Here is a 20,961-nt window from a genome sequence, read left to right as displayed (position 1 = left end):
GTATGCTACTGGTAAACGACTCGACTAAATCAGTCGGAGGCCTAACAGATCCTCACAATACGGGCACTTGAGACAGCGTTCTAGAACATCAGAGCTAAATCTATGGGACTAACTGCGATGTCATTCATCGAGTTTCTTGTAGTGCCTTGCTCAGTGATACGACGCGTAGGACTCCCGTGTTGCAACACCCATTTCCTTCGCTGGTCACCACCTCTTTTATACGACCGTGTCTCTTTATTTTAGGAATGGAATTCCCTACTAAAACTCATTACTGGCGTAGTTCGGAATACCCGCCCCAAAATGTGTTCGCATTATGAGAGGTAAAGTTCTACCCATTTGCGCTGCTCCCAAGAATACAGCAGCCTCATCACTTAGGCTGCAAAAATCTTTGGTAACCAAGCGCTTCTGTTCTCGAGACCACTGTTCTAATCGTTCACTTTTGGGGAAAATAACGTGCCTAAAGCCAGTTTCGACGCCAGGGAGACTAGCAATGGCGTGCGATTGGTGTGGGGACACATTTTAAGAGCAAGGCCTCCCATGGTCCAAATCTTGGTGACAGGAGTCATAAGGCTCAGAAGTATATCGGTGTGCTGAATTACCGCACTTCACCTGCATGTTTCGTGGATTAAGCTTTCAAATAAATCGCGCTGAACATATCGTTTGGCTCAAGCAGCCTCAGGACGCTGCCCCAATCAACGCTACATAACATTGGATTGTAAAGTGCGGCGATTTGCATTCTTGCGGGGCGTTGCAAGTACAGCCCTCTCGGATGAAAATAATGAAGTGCGTCTCTAGCTGTGTGAAGTGCAAATGCAGAAACATTGGCGGATCTCAGTATGTATGTATGTTTAGTAAGTCTGAGGGTCCAATGACAGGGCCCAATTACCGGGGTTTCAAGGTACTAGGTGATTCTGACGAGCCAGTCAACACGTAGACATGAATTTCGTGAAAAGCGTTATATTCTGCCTAAGTGCAATCTAATCATACAGCTGATCAGCCTCTCGTAATCGAACGGTTTGCTCTTCAATACCAGTCGCGAATTTGAATCTGCCTAGTAGAGATTCGCATTGTTGATGCTTCCTAATAAGAATGAAACAGTTGTGCAATGCTTTTCGGCATAGATTAGGTACAGCTACAGGATGAAAACACGCCTGAAAATCTCCAAATGTGTTAGTATTAACCATTTCGCAGGAGGGAGAGACCAGGGACAGCTTATGCTAGAAATCGCGACAGTTCGAGCGAAGGTGTACCCTGAAGACGTTTTCTGGTTTGATGTTTGGATGTCCGAAATGCAGATGCCAAATTCAGTCGATGAGGCGCATAGTGAAACTGGTAAAAGTCTTTCAATATCTTACTCGTTCCACACGGCGACGGTATCCAGTCTTTATTCTATTAATTATAATGCGATTTCGTTGCAATCGTTTGGTGTCTATTCAAGCTGTACGACAGAATGCTGGAGAAGTATGGTTCAAATTATGTGCTTCAAAAAGAGCGTTTCCATTATGAGCGAGGTTTTTGCCACTCCACAGGGTTGGAGACACTGTCCTCGGTTCGCATGTCACTCTTTTTAATAGGCAGAAAACATTAGAACAAATTAGCACGTACTCTGAAATAGATTAAACGTCGAGGAGCAGCATTCTGCATACATATGCTCGTTGTGTATCTCCAGTGCATTCTCAAGCAGCAAAGGCTAGATTGCACGAACACGTATCGCCCATTTGGCTCCGAAGACTCCGTGGACGTCTCTTCTGGCCTGGCGAAGATTACTCTAAATGGACGTGGTGGAACGAAGTTGCTTGATTTGGTATCCACGAATCACACTTAAGATTCGTCATGCGCACCGGCTGGCTTTGCTCGTACTTAGTTGCTGAATGACTAGACTTAGTCACACAAACCCCTTCACATGGTGTGATGGTTATTGTCGGAAACAATAATTTGCGTTGGTCGCCCATGCTTCTTAAAATAAAATACCCAAGGAGCGATATCCGTGAAAGGTTCCCGAGCTCATGCACTCATAGTGGTTGATAAGTCTGTATCTCTAACACTGCCCTCTGAAATTCGCCGGCTGCGGCCAAAAATCTCAACTAACGAGGCTATTATGCGATCATTCTTCGATAGCGTGGTTCAGTACACGACTTCCTTTCATAACAGAATACCTTTGAGTGAACTCACAACACGGAACGGTGTAGACAGCGGACACACCAACTAATTCGAACTGTCACGCGCTTCCAAAGTTACCGATAAACGACATAGAGGTATCACTCTTACACTGTGTGGAGGATACCATTTGCAAATGGATAAACGAAGACGCGTGTCTTGGATCTCTTTTGCTCACTCTGATCGGTGGGTCCTCGGTGTTCGAAACCCACCGAATCAATCTATGAGCTCCGTCTGACGCCCATCATGATCACTCCGTCAGACCGATTACCGAAGGAACACTAACTCTGAAATGGACTTTCTGCTAATTCATATTATATTCATAATAGTTCAGTTCAGTTTCTCAACTATAATTCGTGTACCAAGGGTACGTTGGTTACAGCTACTGCAGTTTCGACCACCATAAAATGGGAGTTTTGGAAATATAGCCAAGCATCGGAGGCGGTGGCATGTTCACTTTATTCAAGAACTGGGTAGCCACACAGTAAAGCCAACAACTTTGATGCACAAGAGCCACTGACTGCTTGGGTGGGTCACCTCTGCCAGTGTCATTAACCATTCGTGAGTAGAGTCCCGGGGGCGCCATCCAAGGAGGCTGCAATCGTCGTGCCCACTCAATTTACCGGTTGTTGTCAGGTCGTTGTCAGGTTATAGACTGTCCATCTCTCGGTTGCTTCCTCTCAGCACAAGTCTGGTCAAAAAATGTTCTACAAGACAGGTAGTTTTTTGACATGCGTAATGCATAAGGTAAACACCGTGGAAGAGTTACTCTTCCCCAGCGTACCCTAACGTTGTTAATCTGATGTTTCCACCAGACGACCCATGCTCCGGAGACACCGGTGGTCAAACACTGACAGCTTTCAGATATATCCTGCGCGTACAGATTACGTGTCTGACCCGCAAAGCAGTATGGATCGCACTACCGCAGTGTATAGTCTGGCTTTGACAGAAAAACTGGTGTCGCATTGGCGTCATAGATGTGGGAGTTTGGCATGGGGTTTGGGTGTGCTCCCATCCACTCTTGTAGCAGCAGTTTCCACTTTACGGGTGAGGCACATATCAAAACGTGTGGAAAAATTACTTAGGTTATTTACAGTGATTTGCGTTTTTAGAGGATCTGAACCAAAGAGCGCAAAATTGCCCCACACTCAACGTCTGTGAGCGAACATCCCGAGAGTAGGCAGCCTTGTCTCGCATCATTGGACATAGTGAACTCAGACGGAAGCCCATCGTATACTCATACACGTCCACAGGAGTCCGATTATAGTACCATCATAAAGGGTATAAATTTGGAAAGCACACCTTTGGCAGTCAAAGATTGCCAAACGTTATGACGATCGACAGTCAAAAGCAGTCTTCAGACCAATAAAAACTACTAATGTGGGGTTTGTAGGCGAGTGCAGCAGTATGAGAATTTGTCTTAAGGTAAGAACAAGGTCGATCCTTCCTCGGCCAGGGCGAAACCCAGCTTGATTCTTATGAATCTGCTCTCCTGATAATCAATTAACCTACGCAAACTAATGCCAAAGAGCACCTTATGTATGACGGATACCAGGCTGATACCACGACGGTTTTTGCATGGCATTCTTGCGTCCTTTTCGAGGACTGGGATCGAGGAGCTCCATCGTACCGGTATTCTATTTTTGTCCCAAATTTTCTGCAGTATGATCGTCAGCCTGTACACCAGGACCTTACCATCTTTGAACAATGGGGGGTGCAGATCATCCGGACCAAGTACCCTGTCGCGTTGGAGAAATGGTATCTGGATTTTCGTTGCCGACGGCGGGCTGGTGACGACGTTCCATTCCGTCTCGTAGGGTTCATCCAGGGAATGCGTTAAACGAGACCGGCTGAACTGTCCTTCAATGTATTCAGCCCATCGCTCAAGACAATTTTGCTGGTGAAAAGCCACTCCACCTTTATCGCCGAGTGTTTCGCTAACACCTGATTCCTCGTCAGTTGACCGAATCATGTGAAATAAGGCGCTACTCTTGTCTGCAGCGAAAGCCTCCATCTCTTGAGGCTTCGCAAGCCACCACCGTTCTGACATTTTTCAGGCTCTTGACTATCCATTGTTAGTGGGATTCGCGTCCACTATCATAGTCGCTAACCGGTGGAAAGTTTTTCTGCCAACAGCAAGATCTGCTGACCCCGACCATGTTCGGTATTCATTCAGTTGAGTCGGGTGGCTTGGACAGAGTTATAAGTGCTGAGAGCATAGTTTCTTCGACTCGCCTCCTTTCAACCTCCAAGTACGACTGTACATCTACAACGCTTTCCATCCAGACCAGCCGGAAACTGTTGCGCTACTGAAACGTGTTGTTGAACGGAGGTGCTCTGATTCAGCACAAATAAAGTTGACGGCAGACAGAGCGACAACTAAGCCTGCATAATGGCGTGATCGGAGTCAGGTTGCGTGCCCCAGACGGAAGGGCAGTTTTTAACTGAACTCACAATCGGTAACTAATATCCATATAGTCCATCTGAGTCCATGACTGTCTTGCGTTTGATGGCCTACAGGAAACTCAACGTGTTTGTGCTGGCGAGGAACAGATGATGATCAGCATACAACTGAAGCAGTCGCTTTACATTACCGGTACGCTGAGTATCCACTCCAAATCCGTGCTTCTGCTAGGTTTAATCATCCAGTCTGGATGTACATACCACCCGTGAGGACGACTATATTTTTTCTTATTGTTGACCGAAGCTGTGTCGGTACACCTCGGTAACCTGTCCTTCTCAAACTCAGAACTGAAGTTTTTGGAGCGTATTTTGATAAGACAAATAAACACCGCTTACTGCATTGACTTGCACTCATCTTAATTGAAGTAGACACCAGCACAACGCTAAGACGACTGCTTACTAGGATCCAGTCCAGCAACGCGCTTTCAGCCCAGGGGCTGAGTATAACCCACATCGTAGATACCACTAGCCGTTGCATTAACACTGCTATTTACTTATTATTATTGTTTATTATCTTTAGAGTGAAATGTGGGATATCTGAGATCATCTTAACCGGCTTCAGGTGAGCGGTCAGTGTTTTTTTGTTTCTCGGGTAGTAGCAGAGACCTTCACGACAGTCCTAACCAGCCGCATTTAGATGCTTTTCTAGGATACCTGGAAGAATGGTCTGTATCATGAGATGTTATCGCGCATAAAACCACGCTTAAGTGCACTGTATTCTTTGGGTAACTGAACATCCATCTCCGATGACCGACTTCATATTCGGACTAGAATTCCACCTTCCGTCTGTTTACCAGTGAAATATCCTACTAAGTTACGATCAACGCTCGTTTGCAAATTAATTTGCTTGACGAGACTCAGCTGAGATTCACCTGATTTCCTCGTTCATCATATTCTCCAACTTTATCTGTTGCCTCATGTTCCAGTAAATAAGATATTCAAGATATCTAGGTGTTTCTATACTACTCATAAGGTCTAAAGCGTTCGGCGACCTTATGAGTACTGTTAAAATATATTTTGAACTCAACTCCGATTTATCCGTCGGGCATTTATAACCAGCCTTAAGAGCGACTAACAGACCAAAAGGTTGACACATTCGCTTCGATTCGAAGTACAGTGACACTTTCAGGCCAGTATCAGCATTTTCTCTCGGATCGAATGTGATGCTAAAGAAACACCATGCTGCAACTCTGCTATTTTCCTAACACATTTTGGAATTTTAGTTGGAGCGGCCATTACGTTTGCGTTTGCTCTATTCGACGTTGGCGACAAAAGAGAACTGGACCATAAAATGTTGAGATCTCCCATATGGTGTGTGGTTAGCCTTGGTGATGAAGTCTGTCGAATCAAGGTCGTTGTGTTGAGACGGTTTCGACAGTGTGCGTTATCTCGGAAGACTGGATTACCGAACCTCTGAGCATGATGTGAACACCACGAGCAGGTAGGACAATAAACCAATGCAACGAGAATGTAACAGAGGGAAGATTACAAACAGGCTGGAAATAAGCGAATATACACTCATCTGCAAACTAATTTGGTTCTTTCGAGAGACTCACCTGGAACCCAGCTGAATCTCTCGTTTATGGTGTTCTCAGGCATTACAAATAGGCTGGAAATACTTTGCATTCAAAGCGCGAATCACTCTACATCGAGTTCACCGTTGCCTTTAGCAGCTTTAGATAACCCAATCTAATCACTTGCCTCAAATTCTTGATGTTTTCGCGTCTACTTTCGGGACTTCTAACCTTTGCGGTTAGCTACCGAAATACGATACTCACAGATGGGTCGATTTTTTCCGAGTTCAAGCAAAACATGCCACAATGGGCCTATCGCAGTTAAACACCCACACTTATGAACCTGTGAGAGTTGGCGTGCACAATCGTGCTTTAATAGACACAAAGGAGGCGCTGGAAACCGGAGAATCCACGGTTGTGTTCCAGTTCTTCATGGGCCACAAAAGTGCCGGACGAAACAAACCGACCGGTTCGTCGTTCTATTTTATACTGGGGCAGACTCGACGTTATGGTACATTACCGCTTTTGAGTGTTCTTGTGGCGTACGAAGAGCTCAGCAACGAACACGTCCATTCTGAGGACTCTAGCGCAGTCCGACCTTCATCAGATTGTGGCTCGTTGAACCAGAATTTTCAGTTCCCAATGTTGCCTGCTCATTTTGAACTATGGAAATATGACTGGCTTGAAGGGTTCAGATATGCGCACTTTGCTGAAATACCTTCATTAAGAAACGTTTACGTGACATTCAACCTAAATTCACATAGAAGAGCTATGGTCACTTCGTGGAAATTAAACCAACCGTGCGACTCGGCTTCTTAGAGATGCAATTTATTACTTGGCAGTCAGCTCATAATAGTACCGCGTGAGAAAGTCCACAGAAATGTAAGACTCTAGTTACGTTAGATTCTTAAGACGGACAACGCTGGCTTACTAGTGCATAGCGCTGAAGCAAGTGGAACGGAATTTCCGAAACGCTCAACTGTCGAAGAGTTTTCAGCAACCTTGTGAGTAGTTTCCTTTATGAAAAAAGCTCAACTGATTACTTCAGTCGTGGGCTACATAACGAGTCTGAAGAAATGTGATGTTATATGGCAGCAAAATACAGTTATGCTGAGAAACTCCGTTTTTTTAAGTGGCTCAAGGTAAGGCTTACATCTTTAGTTGTACTGGGCACTCCTCTAGTGGACACACCAAAATTAACAGAAAGCTACAATAACGAGAAAAGCACTCGAGTTGAAGTTCGCAATTTGCCTGAGGGGTAAGAAAGGCTGTGAAGCGAATAACGGCGATAGCACGTACGAATCCTCCGAACCACATACTGTTGAGTAATTAGATGGGACGAGCTAAACAAGCGCGAGCGGCGTTCGACCACGTATCGTTACAGTTGGTTATGGACGTTTATTGGGCGAGTGTAGAAAAAGTGAGAGCAAAAGTTAGTGGCTAAGTAGGAAACCGAGTCCGCAGTAGAGAAGCCACGCGTTCGACCGGAACCTGCTCGCTAAGTACGGATGGAAACCGATTCAACGGGTGACAACACGGCCCCTTATTCCACAAATACAATGGTTTCAAGGAAGAAAAACAAGACTGTAGAAATTTGAATACGCTAATGTATTGATTATGCGGGCTGTATACAGGGTGGTCTGGTATCCAAGAGGAGAGTGACGGGAACTTACCACCATTCCGAACGATGGTGTTTGGACGACATTCGCAAGAACCTAGAACAATTAGTCGAAATGGGTTATGTTATCAAATTTAGTTGTGGGTGAATGATAACATACAAATCTCGAAGACAAGACATGAAACAATGTCATCAATCGCCCAATGGGCACTGAAACCGTTATTTGTCAATTGTTATCGAAGTGACTTGTAATCAGATAGAGAGAACTGAGGGACGCAGCCAGTGTAAGCAGAACCGGTTCGTTGTTGGAAGGATTCTAGGTCAAAACAGCTTGTTACTTGACACGTTCACCAGGACACAAACAATAGCTTAGAACGTTATTAGCGCTGTACAACTAGTTAAGATTCTGTAAGTACACTTCCCGAAGTTGTTCTACAACCACTTTTTCTTCCCGGCTAAATGAGTTTTTTTCAAAGCAATAGTCAAACGACGCTCGCTAGGCAGACAATAACCGTACATTACTACGTTTTCCCAACATCAGTGGCAAAGTGAAGCGAAACAACTGTCACGGAGGTGTCATCAAACAACAGTTACCATTAATTTAGATGGGTAGCTAAAAAATCTCGAAAATGAACCTGAATGCACAGACACCTGGCCCGCAGTTAAATTCATCATCCCCCGCTTACCGACCGAGTGTTTTACGAGTGGACATTACTTCATTCAACACACCCTTGGATTCCACAGTGGTCCTGTAGGCTCTTGTTCAACGGACCGATTGCAGTTCCGTTTTGGAAGTCTTCCACAACGGGACGGATACCTGAAGTGGGCGAGCCAATGTAGTGCTCAATTGTATGCGTTACACAAGGCAGCAAAGCAGCTAATGAAGCGTTTTTCCGGTAAGTGGGAGGTTCATGGTTCGATTCTCGCCTCGGCGTCGACATTTCGCTTTTAGTGAAGTCTGGAGGCAGCAAATGAGGCACGTGGTTCGCAGTGAAACCAGCTTATCACCCTCCGATCTTTGCTAAAAACGCCGCAACACAAGGCTGAGTTTCAGTTATATTACTTCTTCCAAAAAAAGATCTATAAAGGCCTATTGTGCTTGAGCACCAGTATTGAGCATTGGTGCTCATATCAACGGGGATGGAAAGTAGACTTTATTTGGTAAAGCCCCGATCGATTCAACGCAAAAATGTGGTATGTCTCAACTGCAGGTGGTTCATCATTGTGTAGAGCTGACAACTGGCGTGACGCCTTAAGTGGCATACCCAAGATAAAACGGTATCAATGCCTTGGACCTAATCAATTTTACAGTTTGCCAAGAAAGAAGAGAATGAGTGAACTGGCTTGCGTATTTGGTTACCGATTCCTGGTGGTAAGTTGGGTCGAGTAATTCGCATTATCCTAATTATAATCCATTATTCCATGGGTTGATGCATGGAGCACGAGTCCGAGCTGTCCGCCAAACCTGTATGGAGTGAAATTTCTGTCAATACACATCGCACTGTACATATCTAAGATACTCTAAACGGTTACTCGTACAAGTATCGGAGGTGTAAAATGCGGCCCTCGCCTTCGGATGGCTGAAAAAACAAAAACGATCGCAGGGACGAGCGAATAGTGAAACAATGATATTTAACACAAATCAACACAGGAACCACTATTTACCCTTACAGCTTACTAGGTACACTGAATCCATTTTCAAATAGTTGATCGAACGTAAGGCAATCATGCAACCACCATAAATCTAACTTTTTGTTACTCAAAACTTAGTAAGCTGAAAAGCTTACTTATGGTCCCACTCCCATTGTGCGCGATGAGTGATAGTAAGTGTAAGACTGCGTGAAAAGAAGTTGAGAAGCCACAAATTTAACGAATGAACAATGGGAATGAATACTACCAGTCAATGCTCCGATTATTTACCCCGTAGTGACCTCCGAAATTTCATAATGTGCTGTTATTCCCTATGTTCCTGGGTGCAGTGGTAATTCCACCTGCCAGCAGAAAAATCAAACCATGATGTAACTATTCACTCGGTTTACCACTAGCCGAGTCGCGTGACATGCAGGGGACCCATCAGAATCGTTACTGGGCCTTAAAAGACTGCTCTTGATTCCTAATGGAGGCAAAAAGCGTAAGATAGGGCAGTGCACAAAGACGGGATCCGGTAATAGTTCGCGAACTGCACCATAAACAGCTCCGAGCGACAGTTAGAGGATAAAAATAACAGTAATGACTGTGAACGTGTGTGAAGCGGCCACTTGGACCGATGCCAACAATAAACTCGAAGATCTGCCGGGAAATTATCCTCACAATGAATCAAGAATCACGTCCGGCCAACAAATCGTATAAAGAATCCAGACCGATTTCCGGAGGCTAACAACTTTTTAGACCCAGATGCTTCTGCCCTAAAGATAATGCGTTGTGCGCTCACTAGAAACGTCATCATCTAATCAAAGCTACAAGGCAAGACTGTTAACGACAGGCAATCGGAAACAGTAAAAAGAACTAGTATTATGAATTTGTCAGTTCCTATTCTTGATTTGTTAATCTAGGACAAGACCACACTTCTTAACGTGGATTGTGTGAAACACTGAAGATGATGTATACAGTGGTTCCCTTCTAGAACCTAGGGAGGAATTCGTTCTAAAGAAAGTTTAAAACGCTTTTTATGCCACCAAAATTTCCAGTGGTTTACACAACTCTTCAGCTTCTTCCGTATTTCTGAACTGAATTGAATTGTCATGCCTCTCACCTGACTTGCCAAAACAAAATGGGCTCGAAGGACCAACTCGCAAAATTGCTTTTTATTTACGGTCAGTTTCATCCACTTCGGTTTCACTGATTGGACCGTCTTCAGACCTTTCAGTGCTGCCTTAGGAACGTGCTCATTAACTGCAAGCTAAGCTAACAGCTTCATCTATCAACGTATTTATGGTCAGATGGTTGGTTGTTAGACATTTCCTTGAAATTTGTGACACTCAAGGGGATCCCACCGACTATTCATACCTTACGTAAACACCCGAAGTATGCCAACAAGAACCATAATTTAGCAAATAGGAACTCTTATTTGCTTTCCCACTCTTTGCTTATTATTATTTGCTATAGTTTGTTTGTTTATACACAATGTGTATAAGGGAACAGAATTACACAAAGTGAAGCTTCTTCGAAGTTGCAGTGGTTCCATGTGAATGTGACTTCTGCATAGCGTGTAAACTGGATCGGAAAACAATTAGGCCGGATTATCATCAGAAAAGAAAGTTGCCTTCTTTCCATAGACAATAAGGTGACAGTGATAGAAAACCGCTGGTGTTCCCCACTGGTTTCATGCTATGTGCGGTTCACTGAATAGCCCAATTCCCCGAGTTTTCATAAATCCTTTGTCCTAGTTGAACAGCGATTCGAACTCAACCCACCCAACAGGATAAGGTCGACACCTCCTCGAACGGTGACAAAGCATTCATTGTATTTGTGGCCCGCTTGCATATTTAATTGGCTTGAACTGGAGATCAGAACGGGTCTCAGATTGATTATTTGTCTGGGGTGATCCTAGAATGAACATGCAGCTCCTCAGACAGACATCGCTGTACGTAAACCTTCGACTCAACCGCCACTTAGTATTGCGTCGTCGGCGACTACAGACTACGCCGCTTTCACTCACCAAACAGTCTATATGCATGGCCGTCCTGCACTTACGCAAGAATTGCGCACGTCGTAGCATATGGACTGGTTGGTTGCTGGGTGGTTGCATCGTGCCACCGCTGAGGAGGTGGACGCTGGAACCGCTAAAGCTTGGTCTTGTACCATTCAAACTGAGTATCGCTCGAGGAGATGTGACATTGATCTGTCTGCAAAAGGCAATGTCTAAAACGAGGCGATACACCCGGTGTTGTTTTGCGATTGCGAGGCCACTATCCGCCGAAGACCAAATAGGATTATTCGTGTTTGGTAAATGGTGCCTTTGAGGAACTATACATGAATCACTAAAACACTAACAGTATCAGTGCTGAAGTGTGATGAACAGATATTAGCAACAAGCCCACCACTTGCCCGGTCGATGGCTAGATTCGGCTGCAGCAACTACACTAACTGTGTTACGCTCTTTATGTGTCCGGTTATTGGATGTCACGCTGTGCATTATTTGCTGAAGCAGGCTCCGGCTAGAAGACACCAGGCAATAGGCGGTCTTGGTAACGCTGACGTACGTCGTATTCGAGGCTGAGGTTTCAGAAACGTACCATATCAATAGCCGTAAATGCTTAACGGCATTGCGATGTCATGCGATCAGTGACCATCCCTTAGACTTGACTATTAGTCCACTATTTTTTGTTTTCGGCATCAATTGTTCCCTCTCTCACATCTTACACCATCTAGTTTCATGTGGTGTGGTGATCCGAAACGCTGTACATGAATTCACGGTCGTTACTTTGAAGTGAACTGAACCATTCTTGGTTCTTACATCTATTCTGAGTTATTTGTAAGTATATTTGCACCAAAAGGTCTGCAGGCGCATAGAGAAAGCTGAGGTTGCTTAGTGCTCTGGAACCCGTGGAGTTGAGCGAGGGAAAAATACGGAAAAATAAACCACATGTGGCTTACCTTTATACAAGGGAACAGGTTAGGAACGCTCTGCTTCATGAGCTAAAAATGGATGTGGGGAAGGGCATTAATGTTACAGGCAGTAGCCCTCTGTGGACGGAATAGAATATTATAAGAGCGTGGAATTCCCTGGCGTATAACTCCCGACACGAACGGGGGAAGATTCAACTATTTCTACGATGTATCTGTGGCCTACAAATGGATAGCTTCTTGAACATGACACTTCCACACAACCGGTAAACGAGGCTGTACAACCACCAGAAGTTGCATGACGCACAAAGGACAATTCCAATATTTGTCTACCTGTAGGTTATTTTCCCTTTTTGCGGGGCAGTTTACATATATCAGACACCCAGCGTACCGGCGCGAAATCAGATTGTCTCTCGAGAGTACGGTCAACAGCTGTCAAATTTAACAAATACTAATAATCAGCAAAAAATTGCTCAGTCTTAAGGCCCTTTCGGTGCCTGGCTGCCATACCACCCGAAGGAAACACGAGGGCTGGGATACTGCCAGTTTATTCAAGCCTAGACAGGATGCAGAGGTTGGGTTCGAACCACATACCTTTCGGTCAGTACGTTTACACCTTAAGCACTGAGCTATCTCGAGCTCCCAACTCAGGCAGAATGTTTTATAAAGCTTTTATTTTCATCCTGATGATTTCAGAATGAAGATTCCATAGACTTCTCCATAAAAACAGTCGAAGTAATACGAGTACAGCTCATTTAAGATGTCCGTAGGCTAAGCTATTACTTTTCGCCTATTTTTGGTAGGTAAACGCAATTAATACGAACTGGATAGGATGGATCAGGATACTGGACCCCAGAGAATGATCGACTGATGCTGTTGCTGGTGTGGCTAGTGCTTGAAGCACACCCTAGAAAGGATTAGTGCTCACAACTCCACATAACAATCTTCGCAGCGCATGAAAAGAACATCTGCTACATTTTTCCGTCTCCACAAGATGATGCGACTGTCCTATGACGAGCTTGGAGTGGTGGAACTACCTGGTTTGTCAAGGCCGGGGAACTTAACAACCAGATAGATCAAACTAATGCGGCGTCTCCAACAATCCGGTTTGCAGAAGACATACGTTTTGATGTAACACCGGTAGCCAACAACAACAGCGATTGTTTCAAGCGCCAACCCCCCCCCCCGCTTTCGAACTTCAAAAATCTAAACACAGGTATTTTAATTAGACTTTGCTCATCATCATATGAGGCTGACCCACGATAAACTAGTGTTTATCCATGTTTATCAAGGCACATATTTACAAAAAATTGTAGAAGGGGAAACATACACTTGGGGGAATTTCGGCTCTACCTTCGTGAGCTTTTGTTGAATGAAGTTAAGCAATCATCTGAAATTACTATACTTTGCAACTAATGTGAACAACTAACTGGATTGTTCACTGGATTGGATGCGTACGGGTTTGATAATAAGAATTCACTTAGATCACCTGGGGAAGTGTATTCGCGACTGCAAGTCATCCACACAACGGGGTACGTCAACAAGCTTGGAGTGTGATATGTATAAGACTACCGTTATGTATGTCTGCCTGTCCAGTGATGAGTCATGGTCTATATGGGTGAAAGAACCGGAGCGTCTCTGAGTTATTGAAAGCCGACGTCAACCCCGTGTCACAATTTAAAATCGAGTTTCTCAGCTATCTGAACGCGAAAAAAAACATTAGCCGAGCGGTGAGTGATAGTGTTCCAATCAGTCTAAACCATCATCTGCGAGAAGGGCGCAACGATCTTCAGAGTGGTGCTGAGTGGATAAGAGTTGTTCATCGAGAACCGTTTGGACTCGTGCTTTAAACCTAACAGATTTGACAGTACATGCTAGTGACGAGGTGACATTCAAGAATGGTAGGTGATAATAAAGGGCAAAACGTACCCATCCACAGTCACATTATAACTACCAGCGAAACAATTGCTGTGACAACGCGAAAATAGGCCTAAAATTAGGACATACTGGGTTGGACTTGGTTTAATTACATGTAATGGTTCTCAGACAAGCCGCCCACCGCCATTTTATCATGGATTTCTCACATCAAGCCATCACCAAACGACAACCGGAAGCTGGATAACTGAAGTGTAGTTCTTCTATTCGTGCCTCACGCCACTGGTATATGGGTCCATCAGGACCATCGAGATTTTGCCTCCACTAAACACCACGCTGTTCAGTTTCAGGCGCTGTGATTCATGATTTGCTTCATTCTCCCTTGAATGGTGCCACGATTAATCCACCAACCTATGCTTACTTTGGATGTGAGGCATACTGTAGCACTCGCTGTACTGTCTCTCACCAACCTGACATCCCGATGGACTTCTGTAGCTTTGGGGCACCCGTCAGGAGCACACGGAAGTTTTCTTTTGAACCTACGAGGAATCTTACATAGAGTTTCTCGCTTGCTACAACGAGTTGGATTGTTTTATCCTTCAGCTGTAGCACCCTTTCGGTGCCTAGCTGCCATGCCATACGAAGGAGACACGAGGGCTGGGATACTGCCAGGTTGCCCAAACCTAGACAGGGGAAGTCGAGAGACATAGGTCGGGTTCGAACCACGGACCTTCCGGTCAGTAAATTCGCGCTCTAACCACTTGAGCCATCTCGCTCCCCCCATTGGATTGTTTGGAGGTGGATGTACCTCCGAATAGTTGTGACATGTCAGTAACATGCTCTCAACCTTGCCCATTGTTATATTTCCATTCTAAGGCCTGAAATATTAGGCTTGAAAAGCTTCACTGATGATGATCATGATGGTTAAGGGCAAATACTAATGAAATATCCCGAAAATTGTTGTGCAAACGCAAGGGGGCAAAACTTATTCACGGCTTTCTGATAGGTTGAAAAGAAAACTTCCGTGTGCTCCTGACGAGTGCCCCAAAGCTACAGAAGTCCATCGGGATGTCAGGTTGGTGAGAGACAGTACAGCGAGTGCTACAGTATGCCTCACATCCAAAGTAAGCATAGGTTGGTGGATTAATCGTGGCACCATTCAAGGGAGAATGAAGCAAATCATGAATCACAGCGCCTGAAACTGAACAGCGTGGTGTTTAGTGGAGGCAAAATCTCGATGGCCCTAATGGACCCATATACTAGTGGCGTGAGGCACGGATAGAAGAACTAGACTTCCGTTGTCGAAGACGCGGAAACTGGCTGCAACAAAAGAATGGCAGAAAGTTGTCCCATATATTAGGACACTGGATTACTTCAATTTCCTTTCAATTATAGAAAACCGGTTGGATCAGCCTTATCGAAATGTGGTCACTCGTTTGCAACAGCAGCACCGTGAGCTGTTCATAGTGCGGATGTAAAACCAATTGAAAATCTAGAGTCCACTAGCGAGATAGAATATAGTGGGTAAATTGTGGTCTGCTACGAACAATTGTCAGTGCACATTGGTCAATCCATAACTCAAGACGAAGATGTAAAGCACAAGAACTCTACTGCAGTCTACCCATATATTGAGAACAGATGATCTGAGGCTTAACAGTAGACCTTGTTCTCCGAAATATGCCAGCTGCATCGAAAATCAAAGTATTGAAGACTGACATTAGGTAAATGCTCACTAACAAAAAATCTCACCATGATATCTGCTGTTATTTTCATTGACGATTGCTGAAGCCAATGGATTTTTTGAAGTTGGGTGGGTTGTATCAATACTTGTGAGCATGACTGGGCCCTGATCGAGACTCGTTAGATGTCCGTGATACCCTGGTGTATGGATTTGAACTAAATTCTGCTATCGGCGACCGTTGCGCCCGCTGAATTGACTTACCAAAGCAGTTAATTCGGTAGAGTATGCTATTATATCTGCTTACTAATGTAAAACAAGGCTGACAAAAATTTGTGCACGCTAGCTAAAACCATGAACTGAACTCACCGCTGGGACTGTTTTATAAAAAGAGATGTTCTCCTGGAACCCTTTTTCCGTTTCTTCCCTGAAAGTGGTGTTGTTCCATGAAGACTCGGGTCAGAACGGGAGACCGACCTTGCCGAGGTACCCATCGGTTCTTTCTCCTTTACAAACTCCGAAATCGTATCAAGCATGCCAAACTCGCCCGCCCGTTTGAGGAGCAACGCAGTTCCGGTTCCAACTGCCTTGGTCACCAGAGCACAATATTTCCAAAGTACCGAGCTGGAAGGCACGGCTGAGATTGCATCCGAAAACAGCTCATGCAACCTGACAATTCTTTGCCGCGACGCGGTCGGGGTGGTTGTTTTGCCAAACTCGCTAAGCAAGAGCGCAGCAGACAGCAGCCAGAAGTCCTCTCGGCAGGGCTTATCCAGGCGTCCAATCGCGCACAAACTCTGCGCCAAAAAGTGATCTCCCATGGCGAAAAGCGTTCGGCAAAGTGGAGGGACCAAATGTGGACCGTAAGTTTCCACCAACCGGACGCACAAATCCTGTCGCACACCGGATGAGGAAAACTGAGTCAAACTGATGCGTTGTATCAGCTCAATAAACCATGATGGTACGGCGTGTGCATGCGGTGCGAGCGGGCGGTCGAGAAAAATAGTGCTCAAGCACTGTGAGTAGTCTGAGGTCATGCCTGATGTGAGAAGGCCGTTCGCCAGTGTGACTATCATATGCAGAAGGAGTCTATCGAAGGTAGTTCTATCCTCTGTTGGGGTCTCTGTTGTTTGTTGCTTCTGAAAGTACTCCATGAGGTGCTTCAGTGGAACAGCAGTGTTGACTGAACAGAGAAGACTGTACAAACAGTAACTCAACCATAAATACGTTCTCCCACGGAAGGATAATAGTTCGGAAAGAATAAGAGGCTCGTACTCGGGGGCATCAACACCGAGTAATTCTTCAAAAGATTTCAGTACATCTGAATCCGCGTCAGATGGTAAAAAGGTCAGACCTGCTAAAGATTCCAGTAGCAGAGAGCGGGCGATATCCAAGGATTTCTTGCGACAAGCCAAATTAGCTAACAAGAAACTGAACTCTATTCGAAAGGAAATTGTCAGGGTAGGGCGTAATGATTCAGGTACATTTTTTAATAAAGACGGCCAGTCAAGAGATGCGTCGGAAAAATGGAACACATAAATTGCGGTTGGGAAGAATAAGTCATCAAACTCTTGCAAAAAATCGAGCGCTGAAAAGTGTAAACAAAGTTCCCCAGCCACCTGATACTGTTGGTTCACACATAGCGTCTGTATGTACAAGTAAACCAGAGCAAGATAACAAGTCCTTAGTAAACATGATTCCTTAGTGAAGGCAGGCATATCCCCCACAGCTGCTGTAGTTTTTGGAATTCCCAAATCCGAAACAGCCTCTTCGATCAGAGACTGACATTGTGCTACAGTTCGTTTGGTGAAATTAGGGAAATTCAGCAAAGAGAAAAGGGTGTCCTCAGCTGGAATTCGTTGGCCTAAGGTCAGCAACAGCTTCAGCCACCATAACCCGTACCGAACAGGATGTTTCTTGTTCACATCCTCAAGAAGTTTATCAAGAAGAGAACAGGCCGAATCGATAGTGCATGACTCAGAAAGTAGCCAACACAAGTGATAGGCCAAACAAATAAATGATGTGGATAGAGCGAAGGTAAAATCTTCGGTGTGAGTTGTACGGTTAATCTGAAGCAGCAAAGTCTCCAGAGCTGAACGAGCTATCAACCTACGTACCATTCCATTAAGTAATGGACTGCGAAACACAGACCTGCAGGCGGCGAGAGAATAATCTGATGCTTTTAAACACTCCACAATATCAATCGTCTTTAGCCCTCTTGCTTTAGAATGTATCAACGCAAGATGATGATCTACAAGTTCAGAGTTATCCGCTGCCTGGCGAAGGAGGTCCAAACTTGTGGAGCAGACCTTAGAAAAATCAGTCAGCACACCCGTTGCATTAGACCGTTTATAACCCAAGTACAAAGCATGCCACCTGCGAAGAGTAGGCTCAATGAAGTCCATTGTACTGGTCGATAAGGTCTTTTTGCACACTGGACAAGACTCCTCACCTTCCGAAACGGATGGACTGGCTTGGGAAGTTGTGCTTGTTTCTTTATCGAGCAAGGTTGATGAAAGAAAAGATGGCAATTTATCCAAAGCATTTGGGGGGTGTTGCAATGAACATTCGATATCCTTACACTCTCCATCAAGCGAAAAAGGACAAAGTGGAACATTAGGATCGACACGTGCGACCACGTTTACGGCACATGAGCTATTCCTAGGAGAGCTACTTTGACCCAAAAAACTGTGATTGGTCATATGTTCCGAAGTTGGCAGAGTATAAGGCATTTTCGAAGTCAAAGGGATATCCAACCGGTAGAATGTGAAATAGGGTGTCGTTACTTTGATGTATTGTAATATTTTCAAGAAAGTGGGCATTATACGCATTCTTAACAGTGCGATCGATTCAACAGAAGCAGCTGATATAGGCTTACACTTGTCTGGAGCGGCCGATAGTTTTCTGGTTTGATTCGGAAAATTATCCTTAGCACTTAATCTTACATTATTACATTCGTGTGCATATCGCCGTTGAGCTGATAAAAGTTGTCGCTGATAACTGTGCTGTGCAAGCGACGCCTGTTGAAGAGAGTTGTACGCTTGTTTGTACAACTTCCTTGTGCTTTTCATACGCGCGCGCAATTCGCTGCACGTTCTGAATAGTTTGTTAGTTAGTTGACGCCGTTCTTCCACTATGCGTTGCTGCCGCTTAACTGTTAATGTCAGGCGCAAGAGCTCCATTTTCCTTTGAAGAAGACTCCCTTGCGCTAACTCCGTAGTTGGTGACCGCTTTGCCACAGGAAGGGTGGCTGGATTTGTTTGGGATACTGAAGGGATTACGGTGGAAGTCATAGGATAAGCAGCACGTGTTGTAGTATCGATTGCATCGGTTGCAACAGCCGTTCCGGTTGTGGCAAAAGCTGTTGTGACGACCATTTTAGGTGAGGCTGGAGTTGGAGATGAAGATAATCTCTCTGAAAGCAAAACTACATCATGACTGGTGTCCGGATTACCAGTATTTTGCATTACGCGTCTTACGGGAGAACAGTCGTCGGAAGTATCGCTATCTGACGTATTGGAAACAGTAATAACGAACCTGTTTTGAGCAGCACGTTGTGACAGATGTTTTCCGGAACCAATGAAGAGTGTTTTCGTCACAAGAGAAGCTGCGGAGGATGACGGATTAGTAACTGCATTATCTGAGCAGCTTGAGACTGGGTGTTCATCTTTTATTGGGGAGTGTCTTTGAAGGAGAAGACTACGTAGTGCTCGACTCCTTAACTCCATTTCATCTAGATCAGCTAAATTCTTAGGTAGAGTAAAGGATACTTTACGAGAAAGAGAACTTACATCGCTGCTCACCACGTCGAATAGCGGTCTGTTTAGAACTTCGGACAGCAGATTTGCACAGTCTGAAGGTGGGTCTTTGGTATATTCCTCACTCTCCCCATCTGAAGTAACAACATCCATTGGGACGTCTTCCAGATTTACTTCGTTGAGAGAAGACTCGGTAGCGATGTAAAATGAAGAGGACGAAGTGGGAACTGGAGCATTTATTATCTGGACACTGTTGGGATCGCCTTTTCTTTCTTCTGAAAAGAGGGCGCATCCAAAAATTGTCTCTATTACCGGGCTAAGGGGATAGCCACCGGTTAAGTCGATATTGCCATGAAAGAAAGACACATCCCGAAGTTCATTCCCATCAATGCCGAGAAGTGAAAGTGAATCTTCTGGATGATACTCGACATTGTCATCATCGGGTATCTGTATTGCCACTTTTTCATTTTTTACCAGAGTTTCATATCGCATGGAAGGCCGACGAAAAGTCCTGCGGAGTACACGTCTCCGGTGCTACAAAATAGGAATAGTGTTAAATAACCACTGAGTACTACCTATTAGGCGCTAAATAATTACCTTCGTAATCAGATTTAGATCAATTGTATACCCTTGGGGGGTTTGAGTGGCTTCTGCGTACTTGTAACAGTTACAAATACTTGAAAGGATAGTAACCCAAAGAAGCGGAGCTGGTTTCAAGTTTCTCGTGTAAAAGCCGAAACAAGGTCTCCTGCGAACTGAATATTTGCCATCCATTGTGCTTCGTAGTCTTATTGATGAGATGGTTTGGGAATTCCCATACTACACCCAAATAAATAGAGCGTCTTTTGTGCAATTAACGAATGATTGCACAAATCTCGTCTAAAGGGGACTGTCCCGGAATACTTTTGACAGTGTCTGTTGTCCCACATATCTCTATCCTTTCAGCGCAAAAGCACTGTCAACCTAAGCATTTTGGTCAATTTAATTGAAGGCACATGGCCGACGATACTTTAGCTGCTCTCCCGGTAGAGTGGTCGTCCCGTTAGAATCTGACCTTTCAAGGATCAATATTGAGATCGTTCAAGATCGTTCAGCTGTAGCACCCTTCCGGTGCCTAAATCCCATGCCACCAGAAGGTTGCACGAGGGCTGGGATACTGCCAGGTTGCCCAAGCCTAGACAGGGGAAGTCGAGAGGCAGAGGGTGGATTCGAACCACGGACCTTCCGATCAGTAATTTCGCGCTCTAACCACTTCGGCCGTGTTCAGGGTGTATGTGCTGCCGATTCTCAGCTGCGCTCATGTAGCCAAACTTTATCCAGCTGTCCAGTCAC

General features: G+C 44.9%; 2 protein-coding genes across 2 annotated transcripts; both read right to left on the bottom strand.

Annotated features, from left to right (window-relative positions):
- Positions 1–4,742: 4,742 nt before the first annotated feature.
- Positions 4,743–8,693, bottom strand: T265_08647 (hypothetical protein; the record flags this gene model as incomplete). The annotated part of the gene is made up of 2 exons (XM_009174513.1): positions 4,743–4,908; positions 8,482–8,693. The coding sequence occupies 2 exons, from the start codon at positions 8,691–8,693 to the stop codon at positions 4,743–4,745; spliced, it is 378 nt and encodes a 125-aa protein (XP_009172777.1).
- Positions 8,694–16,242: 7,549 nt separating this feature from the next.
- On the bottom strand, positions 16,243–20,600 carry T265_14637 (hypothetical protein; the record flags this gene model as incomplete). Its single annotated transcript, XM_009174523.1, has 2 exons — positions 16,243–19,872; positions 20,586–20,600. Coding segments are annotated over 2 exons (3,645 nt in total), but the record flags the coding sequence as incomplete, so codon positions are not given.
- Between the last annotated feature and the right edge of the window lie 361 nt (positions 20,601–20,961).

Source organism: Opisthorchis viverrini (genome assembly GCF_000715545.1).
Source record: "Opisthorchis viverrini unplaced genomic scaffold opera_v5_233, whole genome shotgun sequence".
In the NCBI taxonomy this organism is placed as follows: domain Eukaryota; kingdom Metazoa; phylum Platyhelminthes; class Trematoda; order Opisthorchiida; family Opisthorchiidae; genus Opisthorchis; species Opisthorchis viverrini.
Note: the sequence above shows the minus strand (reverse complement) of the source record. Positions and strands in the feature narration are given on the sequence as shown.